Source organism: Erinaceus europaeus, chromosome 6 (genome assembly GCF_950295315.1).
Source record: "Erinaceus europaeus chromosome 6, mEriEur2.1, whole genome shotgun sequence".
Classification (NCBI taxonomy): domain Eukaryota; kingdom Metazoa; phylum Chordata; class Mammalia; order Eulipotyphla; family Erinaceidae; genus Erinaceus; species Erinaceus europaeus.
Window position 1 is genome coordinate 983,120 of NC_080167.1, and position 25,826 is coordinate 1,008,945.

A 25,826-nucleotide genomic window follows, 5' to 3' on the forward strand; every position below is an offset into this window, starting at 1 on the left:
ACGCACAAGGCCCTGGTGCGAGCCCTCGCATCACTGGGGCACCATGGCAGCCCCAGGAGTGGAGGAACGGCCCTGTGCTCCCCCATCTAGAATAAAGCTTGCGGAGGGCAGGCATGGGTGGGGTCCTGGCCAGAGGCAGTGGTCTGGGCACCACCAAGCAAAATGGGGAGCCAGGAGGCCTAGTGTCCACGCTCTTGTCCCTGGGTGAGCAGCTCCCATCCGTGGTGGCTCCAGCCACATCCAGGACACATCTCCACTCAGCAGGGGCCCCGGGCCGGCCAGTCCCCACACCCGCTTTCTCTTTTCTCCCCACAGCAGGAGAGAACTCCCATCCCGGCCTGAGCACAGCACAGTAACACGGGGCAGACACCCATAAGCCACCTTGGCCGGAGAAGGTCAGCCGGCAGGAACCCAGGCCTGGCCTCACAGCCCACAGAGAGGGGAACCTCCACCCTCAGGCTGTCTCACCAAGGACCGCGGGGCCCAGCCCATGGGGCAGACACGAGCAGAAAGGAGTGTGCAGAGCCCAGCAGAGGCCCTGAAGGTGTCCGGGCAGCAGAACAGGTGGAGGGGAGCCACCCTCCAGTGTCCTCCATCCCCAGGGCACCAGCAGATGGCACATCCCGGGCAGGACACAGGCCACAGAGCAGGGTGAGCCCAGTGCCCAGGGGCTGCAGCTCCATGGGCGTACATACTGCCCATGAGTCCTAGCTCCCGGGGAGGAAGGGGCATGAGGTCAACAGGCATCATGCAGCCGTCAGAGCGGGGCCCCGGCACCCAGGACCACCAGGCCGTGTGGCCCCAAATCAAAACCCTGGCAGTTCTATACTCACCTGCTGTCACAGGGGTTGGTGGAGGAGAAGGCCTGCTCCCCAGAGTTCTGGGCGCCCCCCACCGAGGCCTGCCCACCGCCTCTGTCCGCGGCCTGGCCAGTGCTTGTCCCCGTGCTGGTGCTGTCCGGTCCCACGACGGCCGTCTGGTCCACAGACACCTGCAGGAGAGTCACACGTGGGCACCAAAACACCTGCTGGCTTCATGGGGACACAGCCTAACAGAGGGCTTGGGGACCAGGCCTGAGACTTGCCCACCTGACACCCCCACACCCACCGCACGGCCTCCCTCTCTAGGCTGCACTGGCCCCACACATAGGTGCCCACCAGCCAGGTCAAGGCAGCCGCGAAGGGTACCCTGGTTTGGGCAGCACTGTCCCAGGACCTGGGCTCGGGCCCCACAATAAGGAGCAGAACCAGAAAGCAGCCCAGAGCAGCTTCCACCTGCCAGGCACAGCTCACCCAGGTGTGTGTGGGGGGTCCCCCAGGTAGTGGGGGGGCAGTGCTCAGCAGCATGGCACATGTGTGAGGTCCTGGGCTCACCCACTGGCTTCACATTGAGTCTGGCCAGGGGAGTCGGGCTGTAGCGCAGCGGGTTAAGCGCAGGTGGCGCAAAGCACAAGGACCGGCATAAAGATCCTGGTTCGAGCCCCCGGCTCCCCACCTGCAGGGGAGTCGCTTCACAGGCAGTGAAGCAGGTCTGCAGGTGTCTATCTTTCTCTCCTCCTCTCTGTCTTCCCCTCCTCTCTCCATTTCTCTCTGTCCTATCCAACAACGACAACAATAACTACAACAATAAAACAACAAGGGCAACAAAAGGGAATAAATAAAATAAATATTAAAAAAAAAAAAAAGAGTCTGGCCAGGCAGCTCAGTGGACAGTGCAACCCAGGTGCAAGCCCGGCCCAGCCACAATGAAGGACACTCCAGTGCCCTTTCTCCCTCTGCCTCTCTAAAAACAACTTTCATCAGAAAGAAGGGGGGCAGGGTGATGTGCGCCTGACTGAGCACACGTCACAGCACTCAAAGACCCAGATTCGACCCACCTACAGAGGGAGCCCTGTCTCTCTCCCTATCTCCCCATTCTTCTCAATTTTCGGCTCTATCAAAATAAAAAAAAGGGAAAAATAAACCCAAATCAGGCAGCCAGGGAGACAGCTTGGTGTTGGCAGAGTGAGTACACTGGTCTATTCCTGTCTCTCACAGAGATGAACCAGGAGTTCCAGGAGCTCAGGGCTGCCCACCGCGACCCTGCACACACACAGCCTGAGCTCACACATCAGGCCATTCCCACAACCCACCGCAAGCCCCTTCAGGAGAGCCCCCAGCCCCGCTTATTCCCCCACAAACTTCTTTGGTATTCCTGCAGCTGCCAGGCCTGATGGGGCACCCGTCCCGGGAGCCACCCAGTGTCCCCAGGGTGTGGCAGGGCCCCCACTCTCGCCAATGGGTGTCGGCACAATGGGCAAAGCGTCCCAGGAACCACCAATGCTCCTGGGAGGCGGGAGCTCACTCAGAGAGCCGCGTGACACCCCCACAACAGGCCACGTGGGAGCCCTTGGACCCGGCTCGACACCAGACTGAGCCGGGCTCGGGCCTGTTCTGCACAGAGCACAGCAGGCATCTCAGGTCCTGGGGGCTCTGCCCTCAGCCGGTTGCCCCTCAGCCCTGCCTGAAACACAGAAGCAGCCGGAGGCCACCTGTGGACTGAGGGCCACGGCTCAGTTCCAGCAAAAGTACTGTCAAAAGCAGATGGCAGGGCGTCTGTGTATCTGTCTGAGTGTGTCTGTGCATCTGTCTGTTCCTGCCTTCTGACCCTGCTGGGAGCCTCCCCGCTGTGGGCCAGGGTGCAGCAAAAGGGGAGCAAGACTGACCTGCGGGCAGAAGGCAGACGCCGAGCGAGGGCTGCGGACGAAGTCCATAAAGAAGGCCCCGTCCTGAGGGCAGCCGGCGGCGGTGGAGCAGGAAGCAGAGGGACAGAGGGCACGGGAGGAGAGAGAAGACCAAAATGAAAACGAAGAGGGGGGAGGGGCGGGCCGGCAGCGAGCAGAGCGGGAAGCGCCAGCAGCAGGTGTGTGCAGCCCCAGGCCCCGTGGGCGGGAGGGGGACAGGCGGGCTGGGGGCAGCCACGTGGAGCAGGACACGTGGGGCTGCTTTCCTGAGCAGGCTCCGCCGTGGGTCTGAGCTGAGCAGGGCTCTGGTCTCACCCTCTGCTTGTTTGTCTGTTTGTTTTTACCAGAGCCCTGCTCAGCTCTGGCAGATGGCGGTGCAGGGCATTGAACCTGAGACTTTAGAGCCTCTGGCACGAGAATTTCTGCATCACCATCATGCTATCTACCCTGCCCACAGTGCTTTAAGTGACAGACTCTCATCCCTGAGGTACCAAGGTCCCAGGTTCAATCCCTGGCATTACTCTAAGCCAAAGCTGTTAGAAAGGAAGAAAGAAAGAAAGAAAGAAAGGGAGGGAGGGAGGGAGGGAGGAAGGAAGGAAAACCAAAGAGCTGAGCAGCCCAGGAAGTGGCAGAATAGACCTGGAGTCGGGCTCTTGAGCTGAGCACAGAGCGGGATCCCCAGCACCCCGGCACCCTGGCCACCGGGCGCAGTGGACTCATCACACAGGTGCCGGGCCCAGCAACAACCAGGGCAGCAGAGAAAGGCAGGGCCAGCAAAACAGCTCACTGGGTAATGGTCACACCCTGTGTGACCCGGGTTCGAGCACAGATACTGTAATGCTGTGGTCTCTCTCCTCTGTCTCTTTCCTTTCCTTTTTATTTATCTCCTTTATTGCCCTTGTTTCATTGTTGTAGTTATTATTGTTGTTGTTGTCATTGATGTCGTCATTGTTGGATAGGACAGAGAGACATGGAGAGAGGAGGGGAAGACAGAGAGGGGGAGAGAAAGACAGACACCTGCAGACCTGCTTCACCGCCTGTGAAGCGACTCCCCTGCAGGTGGGGAGCCGGGGGCTCGAACCGGGATCCTCACGCCGGTCCTTGTGCTTTGTGCCACCTGCACTTAATCCACTGCGCCACCGCCCGACTCCCCACTCCTTTTCTTACAGTGTCAACCCAGAGTAGTGAAAACCCAGTGATGGGAGGGGAGGACAGCACGTGTGTCTTGAGGCAGGCAGAATGGGCAGATATGAGGAGACAGCACGGCGGAGCACAGGCCTTGCATGCCACTGCTGCCAGGTCCATCCGAGTTGTAATGGTGCTCTGGTTTCCCTTTCTCTCTGTCTCTGTCTCCGCCAAGTAATAGAAACCGCTAAAAGAACAGTCACGTCCCCAGCCAGACCAGAAGGCTCTTGAGGTCTGGCTCCCAGGAGAAGGTGGTAAGAACGGAGCCGGGAAGCACGCCAAGACTGCCCCTGGTGCTCTGTGCACGTCCCTCCCAGGCCAAAGCGGCCACAGCCTGCTGGCTGCAGGATCACCCGCTCCGCAGAAGCTGGGTGGGAACCGGGGCAGCTCAGGCCACATGGGCCTGGACAGGTGGCCTGGCCCCCCGCCTGCCTGCGTCTGACCCTCCTGACAGCGGGGCCCGGAAGCTCCCACAACAGTGAAAGGACAGAGCTCGGGTGGGGGGTGGGGAGGGGCTCCACAGAACGCACCTTCCGGGGACTGTCCACATGGGTGGGTGTCATGGCCACGCCGCTGCCCTCGGCCGGCTGGCCGCCGCTCTTAGCCCCCAGTGTGGCGGCCTGTGCTTCTCCCAGGGGCCTGCCAGGGAATAGGGCCGTGTCCAGCCTCATCCCCCATGAGCAGGGGCCAGCTGTGACTATCTCCACCCGACAGCCATGGCCTACCGATTGCCAGCCCCTGACATGCCAGGAAGCACCCCAACGTAAGCAGCATCTCGAGGGGCCAGGAGCTCACGCCTTCCCCCGGGCCCCGCAGCTGCTAGCTGCTCCAAATGGGCCAACACAGATGTCCATGTGGCCCAGTCTGCCGACGGGGCAGAAGCCGGGACAGAGCGGGGACACCCGGCAGGGGCAGGGGAGGGGGGCACCTGCGCCGCAGAAGGCCCCGGTGGCAGGCCAGTGGGAATAGGCAGGCAGTGGGTGTGGGTAGCGTGTGCCCGGCACTGTCTCGCACACAGCTCTGCTCGCAGCCTTGATCACTCTCCACATTCCACCAGAGATGGCAGGGGTTGAGGAGGTCGGCTCCTGGCAAGGCTGACAGCACCCGGGGCCAGCGCAGGGTCCCTTCCTGCCATGACTCACCAAGGATGGTGGTAAGCAGCTACCCCCACCTGCTGTTCTCCGCTGGTTCTGTGAGAGGACCCCTGTCCTGAGGTCTGCAGGGGGACACACCCTGAGGGCCTTGTGGGGGGGGGGACTCACCGCTGACTGGCCTCCAGCTCCAGCAGGGCCGAGAGCGCCGAGGTGCCCTTCTTGCCGACCGGGGGCCCGGGTGTGTCCAGCGGGTGGCTGGGGAGAGGCCCGGCCATCTGCAAGCCTTTCATGGTGGCCCCTTTCTGGAGTAGAGGGAGAGGCCGTCAGCGGAAGCACCCTGCAGTGACCTAGGAGTGCTAGCCGGACCCCAGTACGCAGGGTCACAGCGATGCTGTGGGTCTCTTCTTAACACCCGTCTGCACAGATGCACTTAAACTGGCTTTAAAAACAGACGGGGATGCACAGGGTGACACTCGTACAGCCTCAGGACCAGCCTGTGATGTGACACTGTCCAGCGTGTGGGCTCAGGTGGGGCGCAGTGTCCAGCGTGTGGGCTCAGGTGGGGCGCAGTGTCCAGCGTGTGGGCTCAGGTGGGGCGCAGTGTCCAGCGTGTGGGCTCAGGTGGGGCGCAGTGTCCAGCGTGTGGGCTCAGGTGGGGGGCAGTGTCCAGAGTGTGGGCTCAGGTGGGGGGCAGTGTCCAGAGTGTGGGCTCAGGTGGGGGGCAGTGTCCAGCGTGTGGGCTCAGGTGGGGGGCAGTGTCCAGAGTGTGGGCTCAGGTGGGGCGCAGTGTCCAGCGTGTGGGCTCAGGTGGGGGGCAGTGTCCAGAGTGTGGGCTCAGGTGGGGGGCAGTGTCCAGAGTGTGGGCTCAGGTGGGGCGTAGTGTCCAGCGTGTGGGCTCAGGTGGGGGGCAGTGTCCAGAGTGTGGGCTCAGGTGGGGGGCAGTGTCCAGCGTGTGGGCTCAGGTGGGGGGCAGTGTCCAGGGTGTGGGCTCAGGTGGTGGGCAGTGTCCAGCATCCATGGTTTGCTCATGCGATCGCTGACGCCCTGCCCTCAGCAAGGCTCCTTGGGTATCTGGCCCACCTCGGGGAGAACTCTGGGCTGCGGATAACCTCCTGAGTGTAGCACCCTCCCCCCAGTCATGAGGGGCAGCCTGGGGACTGACTTAGGAGGCATGCCCATGGTGCGCACAAGGGAACCACCCCCTCCATCTCCCTAAACCGATGTTGCAGCCGGGGACGCCGTGCTGCGGACGCACCCGCATCACGCGGTCGGAGCGGTGGCGCCGGCGGATGCGGTTCAGGCCCTCCACAAAGCGGATGAAGCCGTCCAGGAGCTGCCCCTCCTCCTCGTCCGCCCGTGGCCGGTCCCCGTAGATGTCGCAGCGGGCCTCCCCCTCCATGATGCGCTTGGTGGCCGTCACGCAGGCTGGCAACAGCAGGAAGCGCGTCCTCCAGAACTTGAGGGACTCAATGAGGCTGTGAAGGGACGGGCCTGAGTTGGTGCCCAGAGAGGGCGCGGGGGGGGGGGGGGTAGTCAGGCTGGGCGCGGGGCCGCGCGGGGTCCGGGCGGCATTCTGTGTGACACAGTGGCCGCGGCGGGCCCTGACCTGAAGTCCTCGGAGCCAGCAGAGCAGATGTACTGGTCCAGGTAGTTCCATTTGTACTCCTCCAGCCGCTCGTGCGAGAACTCCACCCAGCAGGACACGGACTCAGAGTCCGAGTGGGAGGGGCAGAGGCTGTAGGTGTAGTGGATCTGCGGGGACTCGTAGGGGTACCTGCGGGGCGCGGGGTCTGAGACGTTTTCCTGCCGGGCGAGACCAGCCTGGCCTCCACCCTTTGGTTGCTGGCCCCAACCCTCCCCAGCTCTTCTCACCACAGCTGCCTCAGCGCAGGCGGCTGACGTGGCTGCCACGGATGGGGTGCGGCGTGCAGGGGATAGGGTGCAGCGTGAGGGGACGGGGTGCAGCCTGAGGGGACAGGGTGCAGTGTAGGGGGAACGGGGTGCAGTGTGCAGGGATGGGGTGCAGCGTGAGGGTATGGGGTACAGTATGAGGGGACAGGGAGCCGTGTGCAGGGACAGGGTGCGGCGTGGGGGGACGGGGTGCATGGTGAGGGGATGGGGTGCAATCTGCGGGGACGGGGTGCAGCATCTGGGGGACGGGGTGCAGTGTGCAGAGACGGGGTGCAGCGTGAGGGGATGGGGTGCAGCGGGGGGGGACGGGGAGCCGTGTGTAAGGACAGGGTGCAGCGTGGGGGGACGGGGTACATGGTGAGGGGATGGGGTGCAACCTGCGGGGATGGGGTGCAGTGTGCAGGGTCGGGGTGCAGCGTGAGGGGACAGGGTGCAGTGTGGGGGGATGGGGCACAACATGGGGGGACGGGGTGCAGTGTGCAGGGACGGGGTACAGCGTGGGGGGACGGGGTGCAGTGTGAGGGGACGAGGTGCAGCGTGCAGGGATGGGGTGCAGCGTGGGGGGACGGGGTGCAGCGTGAGGGTACGGGGTGCAGTGTGGGAGGACGGGGTGCAGTGTGCAGGGACGGGGTGCAGTGTGGGGGGATGGGGTGCAGCGTGGGGGGACAGGGTGCAGCGTGCAAGGACAGGGTACAGCGTGAGGGTACGGGGTGCAGTGTGGGAGGACGGGGTACAGCGTGAGGGTACGGGGTGCAGTGTGGGGGGATGGGGTGCAGCGTGGGGGGACAGGGTGCAGCGTGCAAGGACAGGGTACAGCGTGAGGGGACGGGGTGCAGCATGGGGGGATGGGGTACAGCGTGAGGGTACGGGGTGCAGTGTGGGGGGACGGGGTGCAGCGTGGGGGTGTTTCAGCACCATGGGGCGAGAAGGCCCAAGACCAGGTCCCAGAGGCCTGAGCGCAGGCAGCCCTGGGCTTGTGGAGACTCTCCCTTTCTTGGTCCTCAGGCAGGGATACCGCCCAGCCCCCTCTGCGAGTGTAGACCTGACTCACTTGGGCAGGTAGCGCGTCACCGTGATCATCTTGTCCTTGAGCGTCACCTTGTGGAAGGTCCTGCCCATGCTCAGCCAGTACTGGTCTTCTTCCTCGGGGCCGTTCCGGGACACGAGGCCTGAGGGGACAGAAGTCGCCGTCTGTCAGGTAGGCCCGGCTGCTCAGAGCGCGGCTTCCCTCAGATGGGTCCGAGAAGCAGGAACAAAACAGGACATGCTGTGGTCCGGAAGGTGGTGCAGTGGAGAGAGCATTGGATTCTCAAGCATGAGGTCTAGAGTTCAATCCCTGGCAGCACATGTGCCAGAGTGATGTCTGGTTCTTTCTCTCCTCCTATCTTTCTCATGAATAAATTCTTAAAAAAAAAAAAAAAAAACAGGACACGCTGTCCTTGGAGGGAAATGTCACGTTTGGCTCTGAAAACAACTCCCTGGCTGGCAGGAGTTTCTGTCCTGACCCAACGGCAGCAGCAGAGCAGGGTCGGGGCACCACCACGGAGAGCTCTGCCTCAGGCGCGAGCGGACCGGGGGACGCCTGGCCACCATGCAGGCCACGTGCCACACGGCCACGCCTGTCGTCTCCGAGTCTCCCGCACTGTGAGGGCCTTGCTGGGCAGTGGTTTGGGGCTGCCGCCCGTCGATGGGGCCGTGCCCGCCAGCCTCTCACGTCGGGTGTCCCGTGCAGCCCGGGAGGCGGGGAGCCCAGGGCGACCCTGCCCAGCTGCTGAGGCACCTCCGCGGCCCTAAGAGAAGCCATTCCGGGACCTGGGGAAGGGGTGAGGGCACCCGGACACGTGCAGCTGCGGGCGGGGCTCACCGCGGCCATAGAGCGGACTGCTGCTGAGCGGCGTGGGCACGGCGGGCCGGGCCTTCTGCGCGCGCGGCCGCACGATGAGCTGGTAGCCCTGCATTAGCCGCTGGCACACGAACTCCTCAAACACCTGCTGCGCCGTCATCTGCACGCCCTCCTCTTCCCTCCTGGAACACAGGCGGCCTCAGCGCCAGCCCGCCCCACAGAGCAGGCCCTGGGCCGAGTGCCCACACGGCTGCACCAGAAGCGGGACTGGGTGGCCCGGTGGGTAGAGCGCACGCCTCCAGACACCAGGCCCCGGCGGCACGGGGGGGGGGGGGGCCCTCCACGGTGGAATTATCCCCCCATCCCACCCCCAGACTCACAGGCCCGCAGCACCACGCAGAAGGAACAGAGGCGGGCACAGAAGGGTGGCAGAGGGAGGGAGGCCCTCCGTAGCACTCGAACCCGAGCACATAGCAGCCCAAAGAGCTCCCAGTACGGCGAGAGCCAGGAGGTGCCAGTGTGCAGGCCCCCCGCCTGCCGCGTGCCAGAGCTGAGTCGCGCTCTGGCTCCCACCTGGCCCCGTGAACAGGCGTCTCTGTGAACAGCTCAGGCCACGAGCTCGCGCTCGGACGGAGCGCTGCTTGGCCATGGGCGTGACTGGGTCGGCACCCAGCCCCACAGGGAAGCAGCTGACACTGCAGTGGCTTTCCCACTCTCTCCCTCTCTCCCGCTACGATACATAAAGTAGGTAAGGAGCCGAGCTCTAGAGCTGGAGAGAGAGAGAGAGAGAGAGAGAGAGAGAGTAAATGCTCCCTAGGCAGAACGTCTGCCAAGCACGTGGTTCAGGCACCACATGGGAAGGCCACAGCAGCACCGGGGGGGGGGGGGGGGGGAACTCCGGTTACGTGTGTCTCTCCATCTGAAAGAAAACGCATCCCATCAGTGAGGTGAGCTCACTCCTGGGTGAGGCCCTGGCTCTGCAAAGCAAGAAGCGAGAAAGTAAGAGGCAGAGGGCACGTGAAGCTCCAAGCGGCAGCCCCCACTCGCCTCAGCCCACCTGTCGGCGTCGGTCTCCGGGAGGAGGTCATAGCAGCCCTCGGTGTAGTCGTTCTGCAGGCCCTGGCGGTCGGGGAAGTAGTCGGTGGTGAGGGGCAGGCAGGCCGGCGTGGTCAGCGATTTCCAGTCCACGCCAACTGTGCAACAGAAGCCTGGCACTATGGGGGGAGCAGACAGCGTGAGGACTTCGGCCGGTGAGTGACGGGGGCGCCAGCAGTGGGGAGGACAGTGAGGGCGGAGGGAGAGAGAGAAAGAGTCTGTTAGAAGCGCCCCAGCACCCGCCAAGCACTGCACGTCATGGTCTACACCGTGAGCTGCAATGAGGGGAGGACAGGGGAGGGGAGGGGAGGGGAGGGGCACAGGCAGAAGCCAGTCACATGGAGGGAGCAGCACAGATGACGCGCAGAGTTGAGGAGCACCTCCAGGGGGAGCGGGGAGGAAGCGGGAGGGCGGCGGTGGTGCCTAGGCTGCGGGTGGCAGGCCGGTTTCTGCTGCCTGGCTCGGGCCTGCTTTCCCCTCCATAACTGTTCATGAGAGAAGCAGAGCATCGCCCGGGCTCACGTGGTGCGGATCAAACTCAGGACCTCAGGCTCGAGTCCAACTCTTGACCCACCATGCTGCCCCTGGCCTGCCTGGAGCTTGTCTGAGGAGCTGCTCTGCCGTCGCCCTGAGCGCGAGACCAGAGCTCCGCTGGTTCTGGCTGCTGCCCAGCTATGGGCTCCGCTGTTCCCGTGTGTCCTGCCCCAGGGGCCAGGAGACCCCGGGGCTCAAGGGGAGAACGTGGCTGCACTAAGAGGCCCAGTGCCCGTGTGTGCTCAGCAGGAGGCCTTCGAGAGGCTGTGGGGATGACGTCCTCTGCCTGGGTGGCCCCTGGCAGCTCTGAGCGGGTCCCCGCTTCCCATCAGCAGGGAGCAGCCCCTCCCGTCCCCGTGCAGGAAAACGGATGATTCACAAGGCCATTCTTCAGCTCTGTTGTGAGTTCTTTGAGTTTTAATCATTCAACAAGACTTGTACGTAGCTGGACTCTAACCTCAGAAGGTGGGGCAGGACTTGCTGACCGGGGTCTCTGAGCCGGGGGGTGGGGGGAAGGAGTCCTCTGTGCCGCCAGGCTGGGCCTGTTGGCCCTGTGTGCCCTCAGCATATCACTGCAGCTACACAGGGCAGGCAGCGTCTCAGAAAATACCCAACCTGCCAGCCACCCTTCGGGGACATACTCCAAGAGGGCAGACCCCAAAAGTTGCAGCCTGGTGGTCTACGAGCGCCCCGGGAGCATGGCAGCTCACTGGGGCAGTGACACACTGGGCTCGGCCCCGACATGCTGGGCCTGGTGCAGGGAGGTGGGGCAGCAGAGGACTCGCAGGCCTGCGCGTGGCTGAGTGATGCTCTGCTTCTCTCTCCCCTCTCTCGATCTCAGCAAACAATCATAGTGAACGTCTTTCAAAGAGGGAGGGCCAGCTAGGGGCAGGTCCAGGCCTCCCATGCACCCGCCAACCCCCAGTCATGTGCTAGGACAGGAGCTCAGCTAGTCTGCTCTCACTGTCCAGCAACGGTCTGGGGTCTCCCTTACACCTACAGCACCCCAGGGCCTTAAGACGAAGGTCCAACCCAGGTTTTGTTTGTGCCTGTGCTGACCCCCACCCCGGCACAGCCCCTTCTTACTGGGGTCCAGTGAGGTAGAAACGCCGTCCTCTGGGGAGGCCTTGCTCTGGGTCGTAGGGTTCATGCCTGGGAGGGGACACAGCAGCTGCGTCAGAGGGTCAGTACATCAGGTCCTGCTGACCAGCCATGAAACAACAACAGGCAGACGCTGCAGCTAAAAATAAAACGTGACCCAGTGCAGATGCCCTGAGAACTGAGCAGCAGGATCGATCAGGAAGACGGGCTGTCGAAAACAGTGCCCTCCGCCCAGAGACTGCAGGACGCAGCACACGTGCACGGAGACGAGCCGCCGCTCATGCTGAGAAAAGAAGCACGTCTCCCAGCTGTCCCGGTCGGCTGGGCCGGCCCAGGGATCCCCTTGCTGCCAGAGGCCCCTACCACTGAATGTCGCCCGCTCACAGGCCACAGTGAACCTTGCCACGATCACAGCTCAGGCTGGCGGCTGGGCCAGACCACCTGATTTCAGCCGAGCCCGAGGGCTGCGCGTCCCCAGCCAGGGGAGAGATGGAGGATGTATTAGGAGGAACTGGGAAGGGGGAGGAACTGGGGAAGGAAGAAAGGAGAGAGGAGGGAGGGAGGGAGGCGGGGGTGACAACCTCTCAGGGGCCCTCTTGCCGGCAGCCTGGGGCCGGGCCTCAGCCGGGCCTTGGGGTGCCGCCCGTCTCTGAGGAAAAAGGGCCCCACTGGCCACTCTTCACCTTCCCAACCCAGTGGGAACCACAGCCATGGCAGAGGCCAAGGGAAGCCGGCTGCCTCCACCCCGCCTCCTGACCCACACCCACCCTACTTTCCGACCTGTCCCCACACAGCCTGACCCACACCCACCCCTACTTTCCGACCTGTCCCCACACAGCCTGACCCACATCCACCCTACTTTCCGACCTGTCCCCACACATAGCCCCACTGCCCACCGTCACCCAGAGCGCGTGATGCCCTCGAGGGTCATAGTGATGGTCCGGCTGCCCGAGAGGGGCCTGGGGGCTCACCTGCACCATGGCTGCCGAGCAGACCAGCAGAGAGCTCGTTGGCACCACTCAAGTTCAGGGCCGTGGCACCCGGCTGGCGGACAACGCTGTGCCTGCAGAAGAGAGCTGCCGCTGAGTGCCGACGACCCCCAGCCCGGGCCCGGTCACCAGGGTCAGCACACGGGGGCCTCCGTGTGGTGCTGACTGAGGCCCGGGGGGTGGGTGCACGTCTAGCCTGTGGGGGCCCACCTCCCGGCGGCCTCGTGGTAGGCGAGCTCCAACAGCTCTGCGGAGGAACGGGCGGCCTCCCTCTGCGCACTGCCCTGCAGCTCCGCCATGTTCTGCCGGGTCTGGTGGTGGATCTGGATGGCCTCTCCCGAGGGCCCTGTGGATACACAGCTGCCACGTCACCCGCCTCCCTCGCAGTCGGGGAGACGCACACGGCCCCGTGACCCCCAGCCGGGGAGTCAGGACAGGTGCGGGGTCGACACTGGAGACACAAGACCACAGCCCTTGACTGCCGTGACTGGCAGCAGGTGGGATCCAGCCCTGCTCTGGGGGGGTGACGGGGAGATGAGTTCCTCGGAGCAGCCTGCAGGCCCCTCGTCTGCACCCCAGCCCGCCACCACCCCAGCCTCCCGGCCGAACGCCGGGGCCTTTCAGCCTCAGCTTTGCAGAGCTGACGGTCAACTCCAACAGCATAGGACACAGGTCAAAGCAAGCTACGAGAAACAGCGTCCGGCGAGAGGACAAACGTCTTTCTCCAGGCCAAAACATCGGCCCCCCAGCCCTAGGTCCCACGGCTCCCCAGCTTCCCAGACTCACAGCTCCCCATCCCCCCAGACCCCTGGCCTCCCAGACTCCCGTCCCTTGGCCCCTGCCCTCCAGCTTCCCAGACCCCCAAACCCTGGCCCTTCCAGCCCCCCGGCCCTTGGACCACGGCTCCTCAGCCTCCCAGATCCCCGGCCCCACGGGCTCCTGTCCCTCGGCCCCACGGCCCCCCAGCCCTCTGTGCCCACGATTCCCGGCCCCCAGCCCTCTATGCCCACGGCTCCACGGCCCCCATCCTCTGTCCCCACGGCTCCCCGGCCCCCCAGCCCTCTGTGCCCACGATTCCCGGCCCCAGCTCCCAGGCAGCGCCTACCCACGGGAAAGGTGTGCATCCAGCGGCGCCGGTTGGAGGTGAGCTTCATGGGCATGCGTGACGGGGCGAAGGGGTTGATGAGGGCGCGTTGCGGGGCGCAGCCCCCAGGCCGGACGCGCAGCATGGACTCGGCGCTGCCCACGTGGAAGCGGCCCGGCGCGCTGGAGTCTCGCTGCGGCTCCGGCGGGTTGTCCAGGGCGTCTGGGGGGTCAGCGGGCGGAGAGAAGGGGGTGCGGTGAGACCAGGCCCAGCGGGCAGCCAAACTCCGAGCGGAGGCCCCGGGTCCGAGGACCCCCACCCTCACCGCGCGTGCCGCAGTAGCCCAGAGAGCTGCTGACTTCGTAGGGGTGCAGGTGAGGCGGCGGGATCCTGAGGACGCTGGTCCCACCGCCCAGGGAGCCGTCGTCCGAGGCCTGGCTCCTTGCCTCCTCTGGGGGTGCACGGCCAGGCAGGGCCGGGCTGGACGACACATCGCAGTAGCTGGCGCTCTTCCGCGCATGGCCATCCCGCTCACGCACGGCCCTGGCCGGCAGAGAACGACCAGTCACCCGCCCGGATGCCGCCCAAGCACGGTCCCCGGGGGCTGGGGGCCAGGGGCCGGGGGCGACGGCTCCGCCTCGAGGCACGGGCCTCACCAGTGACCATCTCCCGGCACCCAGGTGGCCCGGCTCACGTGCTGCTAGTTCTCGCAGGCTCAGGCCGGCCCGGGCTCCCAGAGGGTCTCCTTGCGGCCCCCACCCCGCTGGCCACACACCTGCACGTGGAGAGACGCTGGGCTCGGGCCGGGCCTGGCAGCCGGAACACCTGGGCGTCGTGGGCGTCGTAGTCTACCTGGATGGGCAGGGTGTTCTCCGCTTCCCTCGGGGTCCCGAGAGCTGGAGACAGAGATGCAGAGGTCGGCGCCCTGTCCTCAGGCCGAGGTGCGGCCCCACGCCCCCAGCACTGCCGCACACTGGAGCTCCCTCGGCCACACGGGCTCCAAGGGAGCCTCGGGCAAGCTTGACACCCAGCCCACCACCCACATCACTAAGACAAGGCTTGGGGTCGGGGGGCACGGAGAGCAGGATGCGCATCTCCCTGATTCAGGAGCAAGTGGATGTTGGGAGCCTGGGCTCTGTCCCCAGCGCCACCCAAAAATGACTAGTGGGCTTGCTCTCACTCTTTACCGCTGTCCCAGGAGGGAGGAAAACACCCGGGCTCAAGGTCTCATTCTATGTGGGAAAGGCCCTAGCCCCGCTCAGCACCTGGTGGTCCTGGGAGTGGAACCCAGGCCCTGGGGGCTCAGGCCAGCCAGACGGGAGCTCTCTTCCCAACGACAGAACCACCAGCCCACCGTGCGGCAGATGGGGCAGAGTGCCCAGGGCTGAACCCGGGACCGCGCTGTCCCCACCCAGCCACAGACGCACCGAGGTACTCACAGGGGTCCCGGCCGTTCTTTTCCTTCTCCGAGGCGGGCTGTGAGACGGAGAACAGCAGCCGGAGTCACACCCTGCTGTGCTGTGGGGGCAGTGGCGGCCACCCCCACGGGAGCTCGGCCTTGCTCCCGCTCACGGGGCCCCCTCCGGGGCAAGCAGAGCAAGGTCACGCAAGGGCCACCCAGCAGCAGGTGGCAGGGCCGGCAAGCCCAGCTCCCAACACGCTGGTCTGCACACTTGTGACCCAACTCTGTCATACCGGGGTCTCCCTGCAGGCTGACATTGTCAGAGACAGAGAGGAAGCAGAGACAGAGACAGAGGAGGTGGAGACACAGACAGGAGGTGGAGATAAAGACAGAGGAGGTGAAGACAGAGACAGAGGAGTGGAGACAGAGACAGGAGTGGAGACACAGACAGGAGGTGGAGACAGAGACAGAGGAGGTGAAGACAGAGACAGAGGAGTGGAGACAGAGACAGAGGAGTGGAGACAGAGACAGAGGAGTGGAGACAGAGACAGAGGAGGTGGAGACAGAGACAGAGGAGTGGAGACAGAGACAGAGGAGTGGAGACAGAGACAGAGGAGTGGAGACAGAGACAGAGGAGTGGAGACAGAGACAGAGGAGTGGAGACAGAGACAGAGGAGGTGGAGACAGAGACAGAGGAGTGGAGACAGAGACAGAGGAGTGGAGACAGAGACAGAGGAGTGGAGACAGAGACAGAGGAGTGGAGACAGAGACAGAGGAGTGGAGACAGACAGAGGAGTGGAGACAGACAGAGGAGTGGAGACAGACAGAGGAGTGGAGACAGACAGAGGAGTGGAGACAGACAGAGGAGTGGAGACAGACAGAGGAGTGGAGACAGAGGAGTGGAAACCACAGCACCAAAGTTCCCTCCAGTATGGGACATGGGGGGGGGGCAGGCTCGGACCCAGGCCCAGCACATGGGCCCTGAAGTTCTGCAGGCGATGCCACCTACCTTCTTTCCCGCCAGCCGGATGCGGGGGGTGAAGCTGTTGCAGGAGAGCTGGCTTCTGGACGTGTAGAAACTGAAGGAGAGGGGCCGGGCAGTGGCCACCTGGTAAATGCTCACATCACAGAGCCCCTGGTCCTCACTTGCAGGGGGAAAGCTTCACGAGTGGTGAAGCAGGGCTACAGGTGTCTCTGTCTCCCCTCCCCTCGCAATTTCTGTCTGTCTCTATCCAATGATCAATAAATAGAAATACTTAAAAAAAGAAAAAGAGGGAGTCAGGCAGTAGCACAGTGAGTTAAGCACACTGGACCGGCGTAAGGATCCCGGTTCGAGCCCCTGGCTCCCCACCTGCAGGGGAGTCACTTCACAGGCGGTGAAGCAGGTGTGGGGTGTCTGTCTTTCTCTCCCCATCTTCCCCTCCTCTCTCCATTTCTCTCTGTCCTATCCAACAACAACAACATCAATAACAATAACTACAACAACAATAAAAAACAAGGGCAACAAAAGGGAAAATAAATTTTAAAATTAAAAAAAAAACTGAAGGAGACAAACACCATGGGCCCCCCACCCCTGTGGTCACCCCAGTTCTCTGCCTGCTCCAAGGCTCCAGGGCGGGGCCGGCCCCCACCTGTGGTTAATCCAGTGGGGGATGTTGTAGTCATCACCCAGCTGGGAATCTCGAGGGGCACTCCGGTTGTGCAGCTGCAGGGGAAGATACAGAGCTCAGGGGAGCATGGGGACACGGGGAACATGGGGAGCACGGGGACACGGGCATGGGGACATGGGGAACATGGGGAAATGGGGAGCACAGGGACATGGGGACACGGGGACATGGGGAACACTGAGACATGGGGAACACGGGGACGTGAGGAACACTGGGACATGGGGAGCATGGGGAACGTGGGGAGCATGGGGACATGGGGGAGCAGAGAGTATGGGGACATGGGAAGCACGGGGAGCCAGGCTCGGGCCTGCACTCTGTGTGCTCACCTTGAACAAGGGGACAGCGTGCAGGGGCTGCTCTCCCATGCAGACCAAGTCCACGCCAATGCCTGTGAGGACAAGGGGCAGCTGAGGGGCCCGGGGCGTGGCCGAGCCTCGGATCACTGGGTGCAGGAGGCCTGGAAGCCACCCGAGCTCCCTCAGGCTGGTCATGCCCCCGGGGAGTAGACGGAGGCCGAGGACCACCTGTGCCAGGGGGCACCTGGGGGCTGGCTCAGGAAGGACACCTGAGGTATCTCACGTGTGGTGTCCGCAGGTGCCAGAACTCGGGCCTCCAATAACAAGTGGGCAGACACAGCTTTCACTGCAGCTCCGGAACCTGCCTGAGCCCCATCCCACAGTTTCCAGGCCAATGTGGCCAGCAGCACCTATTTCTGCAGGCTGCCCCTGCCTGGCTCCTCCAGGCGCTGGCCCCAGGGCGTGGGCTCCCAGGTGCTGACCCCAGGGTGTGGGCTCCCCAAGTGCAGGCTGGGCGGTTACCATTGTCGATCATGCGTTGCTTGGTCAGAATCATGAGCAGACGGTCCACCTCGAACACGCCCACTCCCGGCGTGATGACCACAGACATCTGGCCCGTGCGGTCGAAGTTGCGGTTGATGTAGTGCTTGTCAAACACTGCCGGGTGGGCGGCGGGTGGCCGGAGCCAGGGTCGGGCGTTAGCCAGCCCTCTGGGGCCCCTGCACCCGGAGAACGCTCCCACCCCCCACAGCCTGTGGCCTGGCAGGGCGGCTCTCTCACACTGGGGACTCTACGTTCAGGGAGCGCGTTATGACCTGTGTCATGAGGACACTGAGATGCAGGGCATGGCCCTGGCTGGGGACGGTGTGGTGGACGGAGCCCTAGGCTTGGCAACAGGAAGGCCAAGTACAACCCAGGCTTCACACGCCTGAGGGACGCTATGGCCCTCACACGACAGATGAAGTTTCTTTTATCTATTTATTTCTAAAGACAATGTGGCTGGAGAGAGAGCTCCCTCAAGGTCTGTGTGCTGCCCAAGTCCAAGCCCTAGCACCACACTGAAAGCACTACAGCACCAGAGAAAGCTCCAGAACTGAGTCGTCTCCCCACCACCACTGGAATAAATAACAAGTGGCTCAGAGAAGGTGAAACGGTTCACAAAGGAGGCCCTGCTCCCACAGATAGCCAGGCAGCGCACCTGGTTAAGCGCACACATCACAGTGCACAAGGACCCAGATTCAAGCCTCTGGTCCCCACCTGCAGGGGAAAAGCTTCATGAGTGAAGTAGAGCTGCAGGTGTGTGTGTCTCTCTCCCTCCCCTCCCCTCCATCCAATAATAAATAAATAAACATAGGGAGTTGGGCAGTAGTGCAGCAGGTTAAGCGCAGGTGGCACAAAGTGCAAGGACCGGTGTCAGGATCCCGGTTCAAACCCCCGGTTCCCCACCTGCAGGGGAGTCACTTCACAGGCGGTGAAGCAGGTCTGCAGGTGTCTGTCTTTCTCTCCCCCTCTCTGTCTTCCCCTCCTCTCTCCATTTCTCTCTGTCCTATCCAACAATGATGACATCAATAACTACAACAATGAAACAACAAGGGCAACAAAAGGAAATAAATAATTATTTTTAAAGGCTTTAAAAATAAATACACAGAAAAACTGAGGGTGACTCAATGTCACCCTTAAAAAAACCAAAACCCGCAGATGAGACCATGCTCTTGAACCAGGGCCCGACGCAGGCTCAGGAGGAGGCCAGCAGAGACCTGCTTCACTGCTCCCAGCAAGGACCCACAGCTGGGTCCTCAGGGTCCCCACGGAACCTGACTCAGACCAGGGCCACAGGGTGGAGGCTGAGCTGCTGGCAAGGTAGCACCTCCTGCAGGGCTCAGGCTTCCTGCTCCCCTGGACCCATGTCCCTGCAGCGAGGGCTGCTCTGTCTGAACTAGCCCAGCAGCTTCTGTGAAGGCAAGCGGACACAAGACAGCAGGACAGACAGCCAGGGCCCAGCCACCACTCACCAGGTCCCTGGAGGAGGGGTCTCACTGCCACACCGAACCCCTTTATCATAGCGGGCCTGGAGATAGGGTCTCCTGGGGTCGTGTGTGTGTGTGTCTGCGTCTGTGTGTCTGTGTCTGTACGTGTCTATGTGTGTGTCTGTGTCTGTCTCTGTCTCTCTGTGTGTCCGTGCCTCTGTGTGTCTGTGTTTGTGTGTGCCTGTCTATGTGTGTGTGTGTCTGTGTCTCCTCTGTGTATCTCTGTGTGTCTGTGTCTCTCTGTGTGTATCTCCTGTGTATATGTGTATCTGTGTGTGTGTCAGTGTGTATGAGTGTGTGTCTGTGTCTATGTGTCTCCTCTGTGTATATGTCTATCTGTGTGTGTGTGTGTCTGTATGTCTCTGTGTGTGTCTCCTCTGTGTATATGTGTATCTGTGTGTGTGTCTATGTGTTTGTCTGTCTCTGTGTGTCTCTGTGTGTGTCTCCTCTGTGTGTGTGTGTCTGAGTGTGTGTGTGCTTGTGTGTGTTTCTAATTATTCTCAGAGGCTCAGGCATCCGAGTCTGGTCAGAACGGCTGTGCTGTGTCCCGGCCCCAAGAACTTTTTAATGCTGCCCTCAGGGCGCTGCCTGTAATTCCTGTGGGTGGGTGGCAGCACTGGTCACAAGGTCTGGGTGTCTGGGCACAACAGCTGCATGGGGAGCAACCCCCAGATCTGCTCCCTGCACGCCCCAGATCCAAGCCAGAGCCTGACACGTGGAAGGAAGCACTGGGGTCTGTCGTTCCCCCGACCCCTGCTGCCTCTCTGTCTGTCTGTCTGTCTGTCTGAATCTAGAGTGGAGGAGGAAAGGCTGAAGGCGGGGAGAGAAGCCAGCCGAGTGCTCACCATTGAAGGACAGGTTGATGGCCTCGAGGTAGTTGCCTTGTGCCGAGGTGGAATTGCTTCCTTGAGGAAACCCCTCTGCAGACACAGAAGGAAGGATAGTTCAAGACATGACACAGGGACAGTGAGGGCCACCCCATACCCTGGCCTGTCCCGCACCAGCGCCCACAGTACCTGCACCGTGCCTCCCACACACACACATCACCGACACCCACAGTACCTGCCTGCTCCAGCCGCACCAGCACTGGGTACTGAATGAAAAGCTTCTTGATGGTGACCAGCAGCGAAGTCCACTCCTCCCTCCTCTCATTCTGTACCACCACCCTGGAAGGGTCAGCACGGGCAGGTCAAGGCCACGGAGGGTGGTGGGCCCGGGGCATCCGGGAGCAGGGGGAGCCCGGGAGACAGGGGTCCCATCAGAGCAGTGACTCACAGTGTCAGGTGAGCTTAGAACCCATCAGCAAGGAAATGCAAACTCAAAAAGGCCTTATGGACCGTCTACAACTATGTGAACATTAGTGTCAAGCTGCTCATGGTGCCCGGGAAACAGCTCAGCTGGCAGAGTGACGGGCTTGCCAGTCTAAGGCTCCCAGTTCCATTCCTGATGCCACATGGACCAGAGCGGAGCTCTAGCTTTCCCTCCCTCTCTGTGTGCGTCTCAGGTGAAACTCTCTCCCATGTGCGGCACATAAAATAAACTTCTAATGTACTCTTAAATATATTCACTGGATACAGACAGAGAGAAACTGAGAGGGGATGGGGAGATGGGGAGAGACAGAGAGACACCTGCAGCCCTGCTTCACCACTCGTAAAGCTTATCCCCCTGCAAGTAGGACTGGAGGTGTGAGCCCAGGTCCCTGTACACTGTAACACTTACATTCAAACAGGTACGCCCCTGGACAGCCCTAGAATAAAGTTTTTTTTTCCAATTTGTTTCCCTTGGGTTTTTTTTAATCGTTGCTGTTGCTATTATTAGTGTTGTTGTTCTTAGTATTATTGTTATTACTATCAGATAGGACAGAGAAAAATCAAAGGGAAGACAGACACCTGCAGACCTGCTTCACTTGTGAGGCGAACCCCCTGCAGGTGGGGAGCCAGGGCTCAAACCGGGATCCTTGAGCCGGTCCTTGCACTTCCTGCCATGTATGCCCTGAGTCCCTACCAGGTGGGACACACGACAAGCACTGAGAACACCCGCCATCCTGTGGCTGTGACTTTGCCTAGTCACGTGCAAGGCTGCCAAACATCCAGCCAGCAATGCACCAAGTTAATTAGGTATAGATTCTGCATCAGATGCATCAGATGCCTTTACTCACACATTTCGTAGAATGTGAACTTTTTACTTGGTAAGCTTTATAATAAAACAGGGTGACTGTGGTCTAGGAGGAGGCACAGTGGATAAAGCACTGGGCTCTCAAGCATGAGGTTCCCCAGTTTAATCCCCAGCAGCACATGTACCAGAGTGATGTCTGGTTCTTTCTCTCTCTCCTCCTTTCTCATGAACAAATATATGTATTTTTTGCCTCCAGGGTTACTGCTGGGGCTCGGTGCCTGCACTACAAATCCACTGCTCCTCATGGCCATTTTTCCATTTTGTTGCCCTTGTTGTTGTGGCTGTTGTTGTTACTGCTGCTGCTGTTGTTGTTGGATAGGACAGAGAGAAATTGAAAGGGGAGAGGAAGACAGAGAGAGGAGAGAAAGACAGACACCTGCAAACCTGCCTCACCACCTGTGAAGCGACTCCCCTGCAGGTGGGGAGCCGGAGGCTCGAACCAGGATCCTTATGCCGGTCCTTTTGCTTTGCGCCATGTGCACTTAACCCGCTGTGCTACTGCACAGCCCCCATAAATAAAATCTAAAATAAACCAAGGTAATTTATAAAGTAGCTTCGTGAAATGCCTGCTAGAGGCAGGTGATGGAGGAAGGTCCATCATACTTGTCGTTCTTTGCTATAAATCTCTGAGCCTTCCATAATGAAAAGTCATGGTAAAGTCTGAATGCCAGGCTGGGACAAGAACTTGGGTTCAAAAAAAAATTAAAAAATAAAAATAAACCTGGGTTCAAGCCTCCAGTCCCCACCTGCAGGGGGGCAGCCTCATAAGCAGTGAAACAAGGCTGTAGGTATGTCTCCCTTTCTGTCTCTCCCTCTTCCCTCTCCAATTTTTTCTTTTTAAAAAAAATATTTTTTTTTTTATTTATTTCTTAGAAAGGAGACAAAAAGAACTAGACATCACTCTGGTACATGTGCTGCTGGGGACTGAACCCAGGACCTCATGCTTGAGAGTCCAGTGCTTTATCCATGGTGCCACCTCCCAGGCCACCCTCTCAAATTTTCTGTCTCTATCCAAAGTAAAAAATTAGTAAACAAATCAAAACAGAAAAGTCCAAATGCAGTGTGGGGTCCTGGACTGGATCCTCAACCAGACAAAGCGCTAAGCAGACCCACCGATGGAAACTAAAGGCCTGTACTGTCCCTTCAGGGTTTCAACAAACGGCACGTGGGGCCGGAGACGAGAGACGGAGACACTCACACCAAGCGAGGGTACACACGACAGCCCCTTCGTGGCCCTGCAGTAAAACCCAAATCTGCCCACAATAAAAAGGCTCTTTGTTGGGAGAGGGCAGCGTGACGGCAACACAGCACAGCCGGGGCCGGGCGGGGGCGCACCTGGTCGAGCGCACGTGTTACAGTGCGCAAGGACCCGGGTTCAAGACCCCGGTCCCCACCTGAAAGGGAAAAGCTTCACAAGTGGTGAAGCAGTGCCGCAGGTGTCTGTCTCCTTCTCTATCTACCCGTTCCTCCCAATTTCTGGCTTTTTCTATCAGATAGAGAACGATTAAAAAAACAAACAAAAAGGCAGTGCAGCCCCGACATACTTGTAGAAGTCTTCGTAGAAGTGCCCCGCATGGTCCTGCCGGATGGAGCCCCGGCTGCTCTCGGGAAACTCGTCTGAAGGAGAACATGGCGTGGAGCCCCCGGGACAGGCCCAGTCTCTCGGCCCCCACCCCGGGCGGGCACTGGCTCCCCAAAAGAAGTGACGATAACCACAAGCAGATGGAGCTGACCTGAAGACGCACCCCAGGGGCTCCGCTCCCCGCAGCGGCTGGCAGGCTGTGCTCACCCCGCCACCCCAAACCCAGGAAACGGGCTCAGACGGCGCAGGCTGAGGGGCAACAAAGCAGAAAGCCTCACTCACCAAGAGATTTCGCATCATAGAATGTTCTGGAAAACAGGACCACCGTCACTTCGTGGCTACAGTTCTTCTCCTAGGCATGAGCAGGAAGACGCAGCGAGTCTGGCTCTCTCCTGAGATGCAGGCCGTGGCGGACCGGGACACAAGAGCAGGCCCCCGGCAGCCTCGGGCACTGCTCGTGTGGCGCGAAGCTCTGGCTCTCCCCCCACACCTCAGTCAGTCAATCGTGAGCTATTTTTTTATGGCCTAGTAGCACAATGGATAAAGCCACTGGACTCTTCAGAATGCGGTCCCAAGCTTGCTCCCCAGCATCACGTGTGCCAGAGTGATGCTCTAGTCCTCTTTCTCCCTCTCCCTCACTAGTCAAGAAGACTTCTGTGGGCCGGGTGGTGGCGCACCTGGTTGAGCACACACGTTACAGGGCACAAGCACCCAGGTTTCAGCCCCTGGTCCCCACCTGCAGGGGAGAAAGCTTCACAGGTGGTGAAGCAGGGCTGTGGGTGTCTTTCTCCTTCTCTATCCTCCCCCTTCCCTCTCAATTTCTGACTATCTTTATCACATATTTATAAATAAATATAGCAAATAATAAGAAAACTTCTCATGTAAGTCAGAGTAAAAGTTCTATTCAGTTTTAGTTAAGACACCTCAATTACCGCAGTTTAATAGACACAGCGTAATTTTTCCTTCTTATTTTTAAACAGAGTGCCGCTCAGCTCTGGCTCATAGTGGTGCTGGGGACTGAACCTGGGACTTCTGATATCTCCAGTGTGGGAGTCTTTTGCAGAACCACTGTGCTGTCTCCCTGGCCAGACACAACATAATTTTCTGATCTCCAGAGTAGGGCGGTAGCGCCGTGGGTTAAGCATAGATAGGTGACGCCAAGTGCAAGGGCCGGCATACGGATCCGGGTTCGAGCCCCCAGCCCCCTGCAGGGGGATCGCTTCACAGGCGGTGAAGCAGGTCTGCAGGTGTCTGTCTTTCTCCCCCCGTCTTCCTCTCCTCTCTCAATTTCTCTCTGTCCTAGCCAACAATGACATCAATAACAACAACAACAACAACAACTACAACAACAATAAAAAAGCAACAAGGCCAACAAAAGGGAAAATAAATTTAAAAAATTTTTCTGATCTCCACTGAGATCTTCCTGCATGAGACTACTACCTTCCATTTGGTGAAGAGATCAGCAAGGAAGCCGTTCACCGCCTTCTCGAAATACAGATCCCCTGCAGAGAAGCAGACAGCAGGTCAAGGCCACCTGGCTCCTGGCCGAGTTCCTTCTGGGAGAACTGAGAAGGAACAGGCCCAGGCTTACTCTAAGACAAGCCCTCCAGAGCCACAAGTGCAAATGCAGCTCCAATCAGACGTGTCCTCAAACTTAGTACCTGCCTGGCCCAGTGGGAGCTCGGGGTGGAGGGTTCCAAGGACTACTCCAAGCGACCACAGGATTGTGGACGCTGAAGGGGCTAGGAGGTGACCTGGGGACTGTGCTACTTTGAGTGACATTGTCCAAAGGGGTCGTCAAGGGACAGCCCACAGCAGGAAGTCCCATGTCGCCAGGAACCTGCACGTGCTGAGTAGCCACGCCCACGGCAGCTGCCACGCACCCTGCTCCTCACGTGACAGCATGACAAAAGAGGCACATACAGCATGTCCCACAGGACAGGAAGGGAAATGAAAAACACTGAGAAAGTGTCGACTTGGGGGCCTGGGAGGTGGCGTAGCAGACAGAGCCTTAGATGCTCAAGCGTGCGAATCTGCTGACCGCAGGACGCAGCTGTGGCGACCAGCAAGCGTTTACGAGAACCAGCAACCCCCCCCAACCAGGCGCGGTCACGCCAGCAGGCGGGAACCGTACCGTAAATATCGAAGTCCCACATTTCACAGCTCATCTGAATGAATATGTAAACCATAGCCGACGTCGACCGGAACACCACCTAAGACGGACAGAAACATGACTGCCTTAAAACCAGCGGGGTCTCCCAGGAGGTGGCACAGGGGATCGAGTGCTGGACGTGTTTACACGAGTGTAAGGCTGAGTTCAATCCCCACCAAAGCGATCTGGTAGTGCACCAAGTTAAGCGCATGTGGCGCAATGTGCAAGGACCGGTTAGGATCCCGGTTCGAGCCCCTGGCTCCCCACCTGCAGGAGAGTCACTTCACAGGCGGTGAAGCAGGTCTACAGGTGTCTCTCTGTCTCTCTTCCTCTCTACCTCCCCTTCTCTCTCAATTTCTCTCTGTCTCTATCCAATAACAAATAAATCTATTAAAATTAAAAAAACAACAACAGTAAAACTGGGAATGGGGTTTTGGCTCTGTGAGCCACACACACTGCATGGATGCGTCTCCCAGCAACGTAAACAGCCAGCACACTGACCGGCATGTCTCCAAGTGGTCAATAGGGTACAGTGGACAGGTGTCTGCTCTTTCCACAATCAAAGAAAGGAGGGAAGGAAGGAGAGAGGGAAGGAGTGGATGGCATAGTGGTTCTGGAAAGAGACTCTCATGCCTGAAGCTCCAAAGTCCCAGGTTCAATCCCCCGCACCCCATAAGCCACAACTGAGCAGTGCTCTGGCAAAACAATAAAAATAAAGGAGACGGAGAGAGGGAGGGGAAAGGAGGAGGAAAAGAAGGGCCGAGACAGCTCACAGGAGAGGACAAAGACCTTCGGGGTGACCCCTGTGCCTCACAGGTGCCTGGTGTCTGAGCAGCCACCGGCCCAGTCCTCTTTGCCCTTCTGCTTCTTTGCAGGGCAGTGAGGAGAAAGGAGAGACAGAGAGCAGAGACCCGTCCGCACCACTCTGCCACCCCTGGAGCTCCACTGGCACCACCCAGGGCCTCTC

The 25,826-nt window shown here is 60.5% G+C and overlaps 1 protein-coding gene across 4 annotated transcripts in view; it reads right to left on the minus strand.

The window, feature by feature from the left end:
* The window catches only part of DEPDC5 (DEP domain containing 5, GATOR1 subcomplex subunit), a 35,605-nt gene that overhangs the window by 3,568 nt on the left and 6,211 nt on the right, over positions 1-25,826 (minus strand). The window contains exons 9-34 of one of the 4 annotated variants that reach the window (XR_009550352.1): positions 24,842-24,920; positions 24,148-24,209; positions 22,990-23,059; positions 22,670-22,742; positions 20,013-20,116; positions 19,796-19,870; positions 17,446-17,580; positions 16,954-17,015; positions 16,592-16,665; positions 15,970-16,039; positions 14,998-15,034; positions 14,334-14,454; positions 13,884-14,101; positions 13,580-13,780; positions 12,685-12,820; positions 12,457-12,548; positions 11,471-11,536; positions 9,813-9,996; positions 8,777-8,937; positions 7,964-8,081; positions 6,608-6,775; positions 6,257-6,476; positions 5,170-5,303; positions 4,438-4,546; positions 2,705-2,767; positions 830-991 (exon numbers count right to left, since the gene is read on the minus strand). Coding sequence is in view for 3 of the 4 variants with exons in the window: in XM_060192743.1 (XP_060048726.1) it covers positions 834-991; positions 2,705-2,767; positions 4,438-4,546; positions 5,170-5,303; positions 6,257-6,476; positions 6,608-6,775; positions 7,964-8,081; positions 8,777-8,937; positions 9,813-9,969; positions 11,471-11,536; positions 12,457-12,548; positions 12,685-12,820; positions 13,580-13,780; positions 13,884-14,101; positions 14,334-14,454; positions 14,998-15,034; positions 15,970-16,039; positions 16,592-16,665; positions 16,954-17,015; positions 17,446-17,580; positions 19,796-19,870; positions 20,013-20,116; positions 22,670-22,742; positions 22,990-23,059; positions 24,148-24,209; positions 24,842-24,920 (2,963 nt within the window). In the remaining variant the exon portion in view is untranslated. Of the gene's footprint in view, positions 1-829; positions 992-2,704; positions 2,768-4,437; positions 4,547-5,169; positions 5,304-6,256; positions 6,477-6,607; positions 6,776-7,963; positions 8,082-8,776; positions 8,938-9,812; positions 9,997-10,272; positions 10,649-11,470; positions 11,537-12,456; positions 12,549-12,684; positions 12,821-13,579; positions 13,781-13,883; positions 14,102-14,333; positions 14,455-14,997; positions 15,035-15,969; positions 16,040-16,591; positions 16,666-16,953; positions 17,016-17,445; positions 17,581-19,795; positions 19,871-20,012; positions 20,117-22,669; positions 22,743-22,989; positions 23,060-24,147; positions 24,210-24,841; positions 24,921-25,826 lie in introns of those variants that run through there. The other 3 variants (XM_060192743.1, XM_060192744.1, XM_060192745.1) reach the window with 3 other exon arrangements.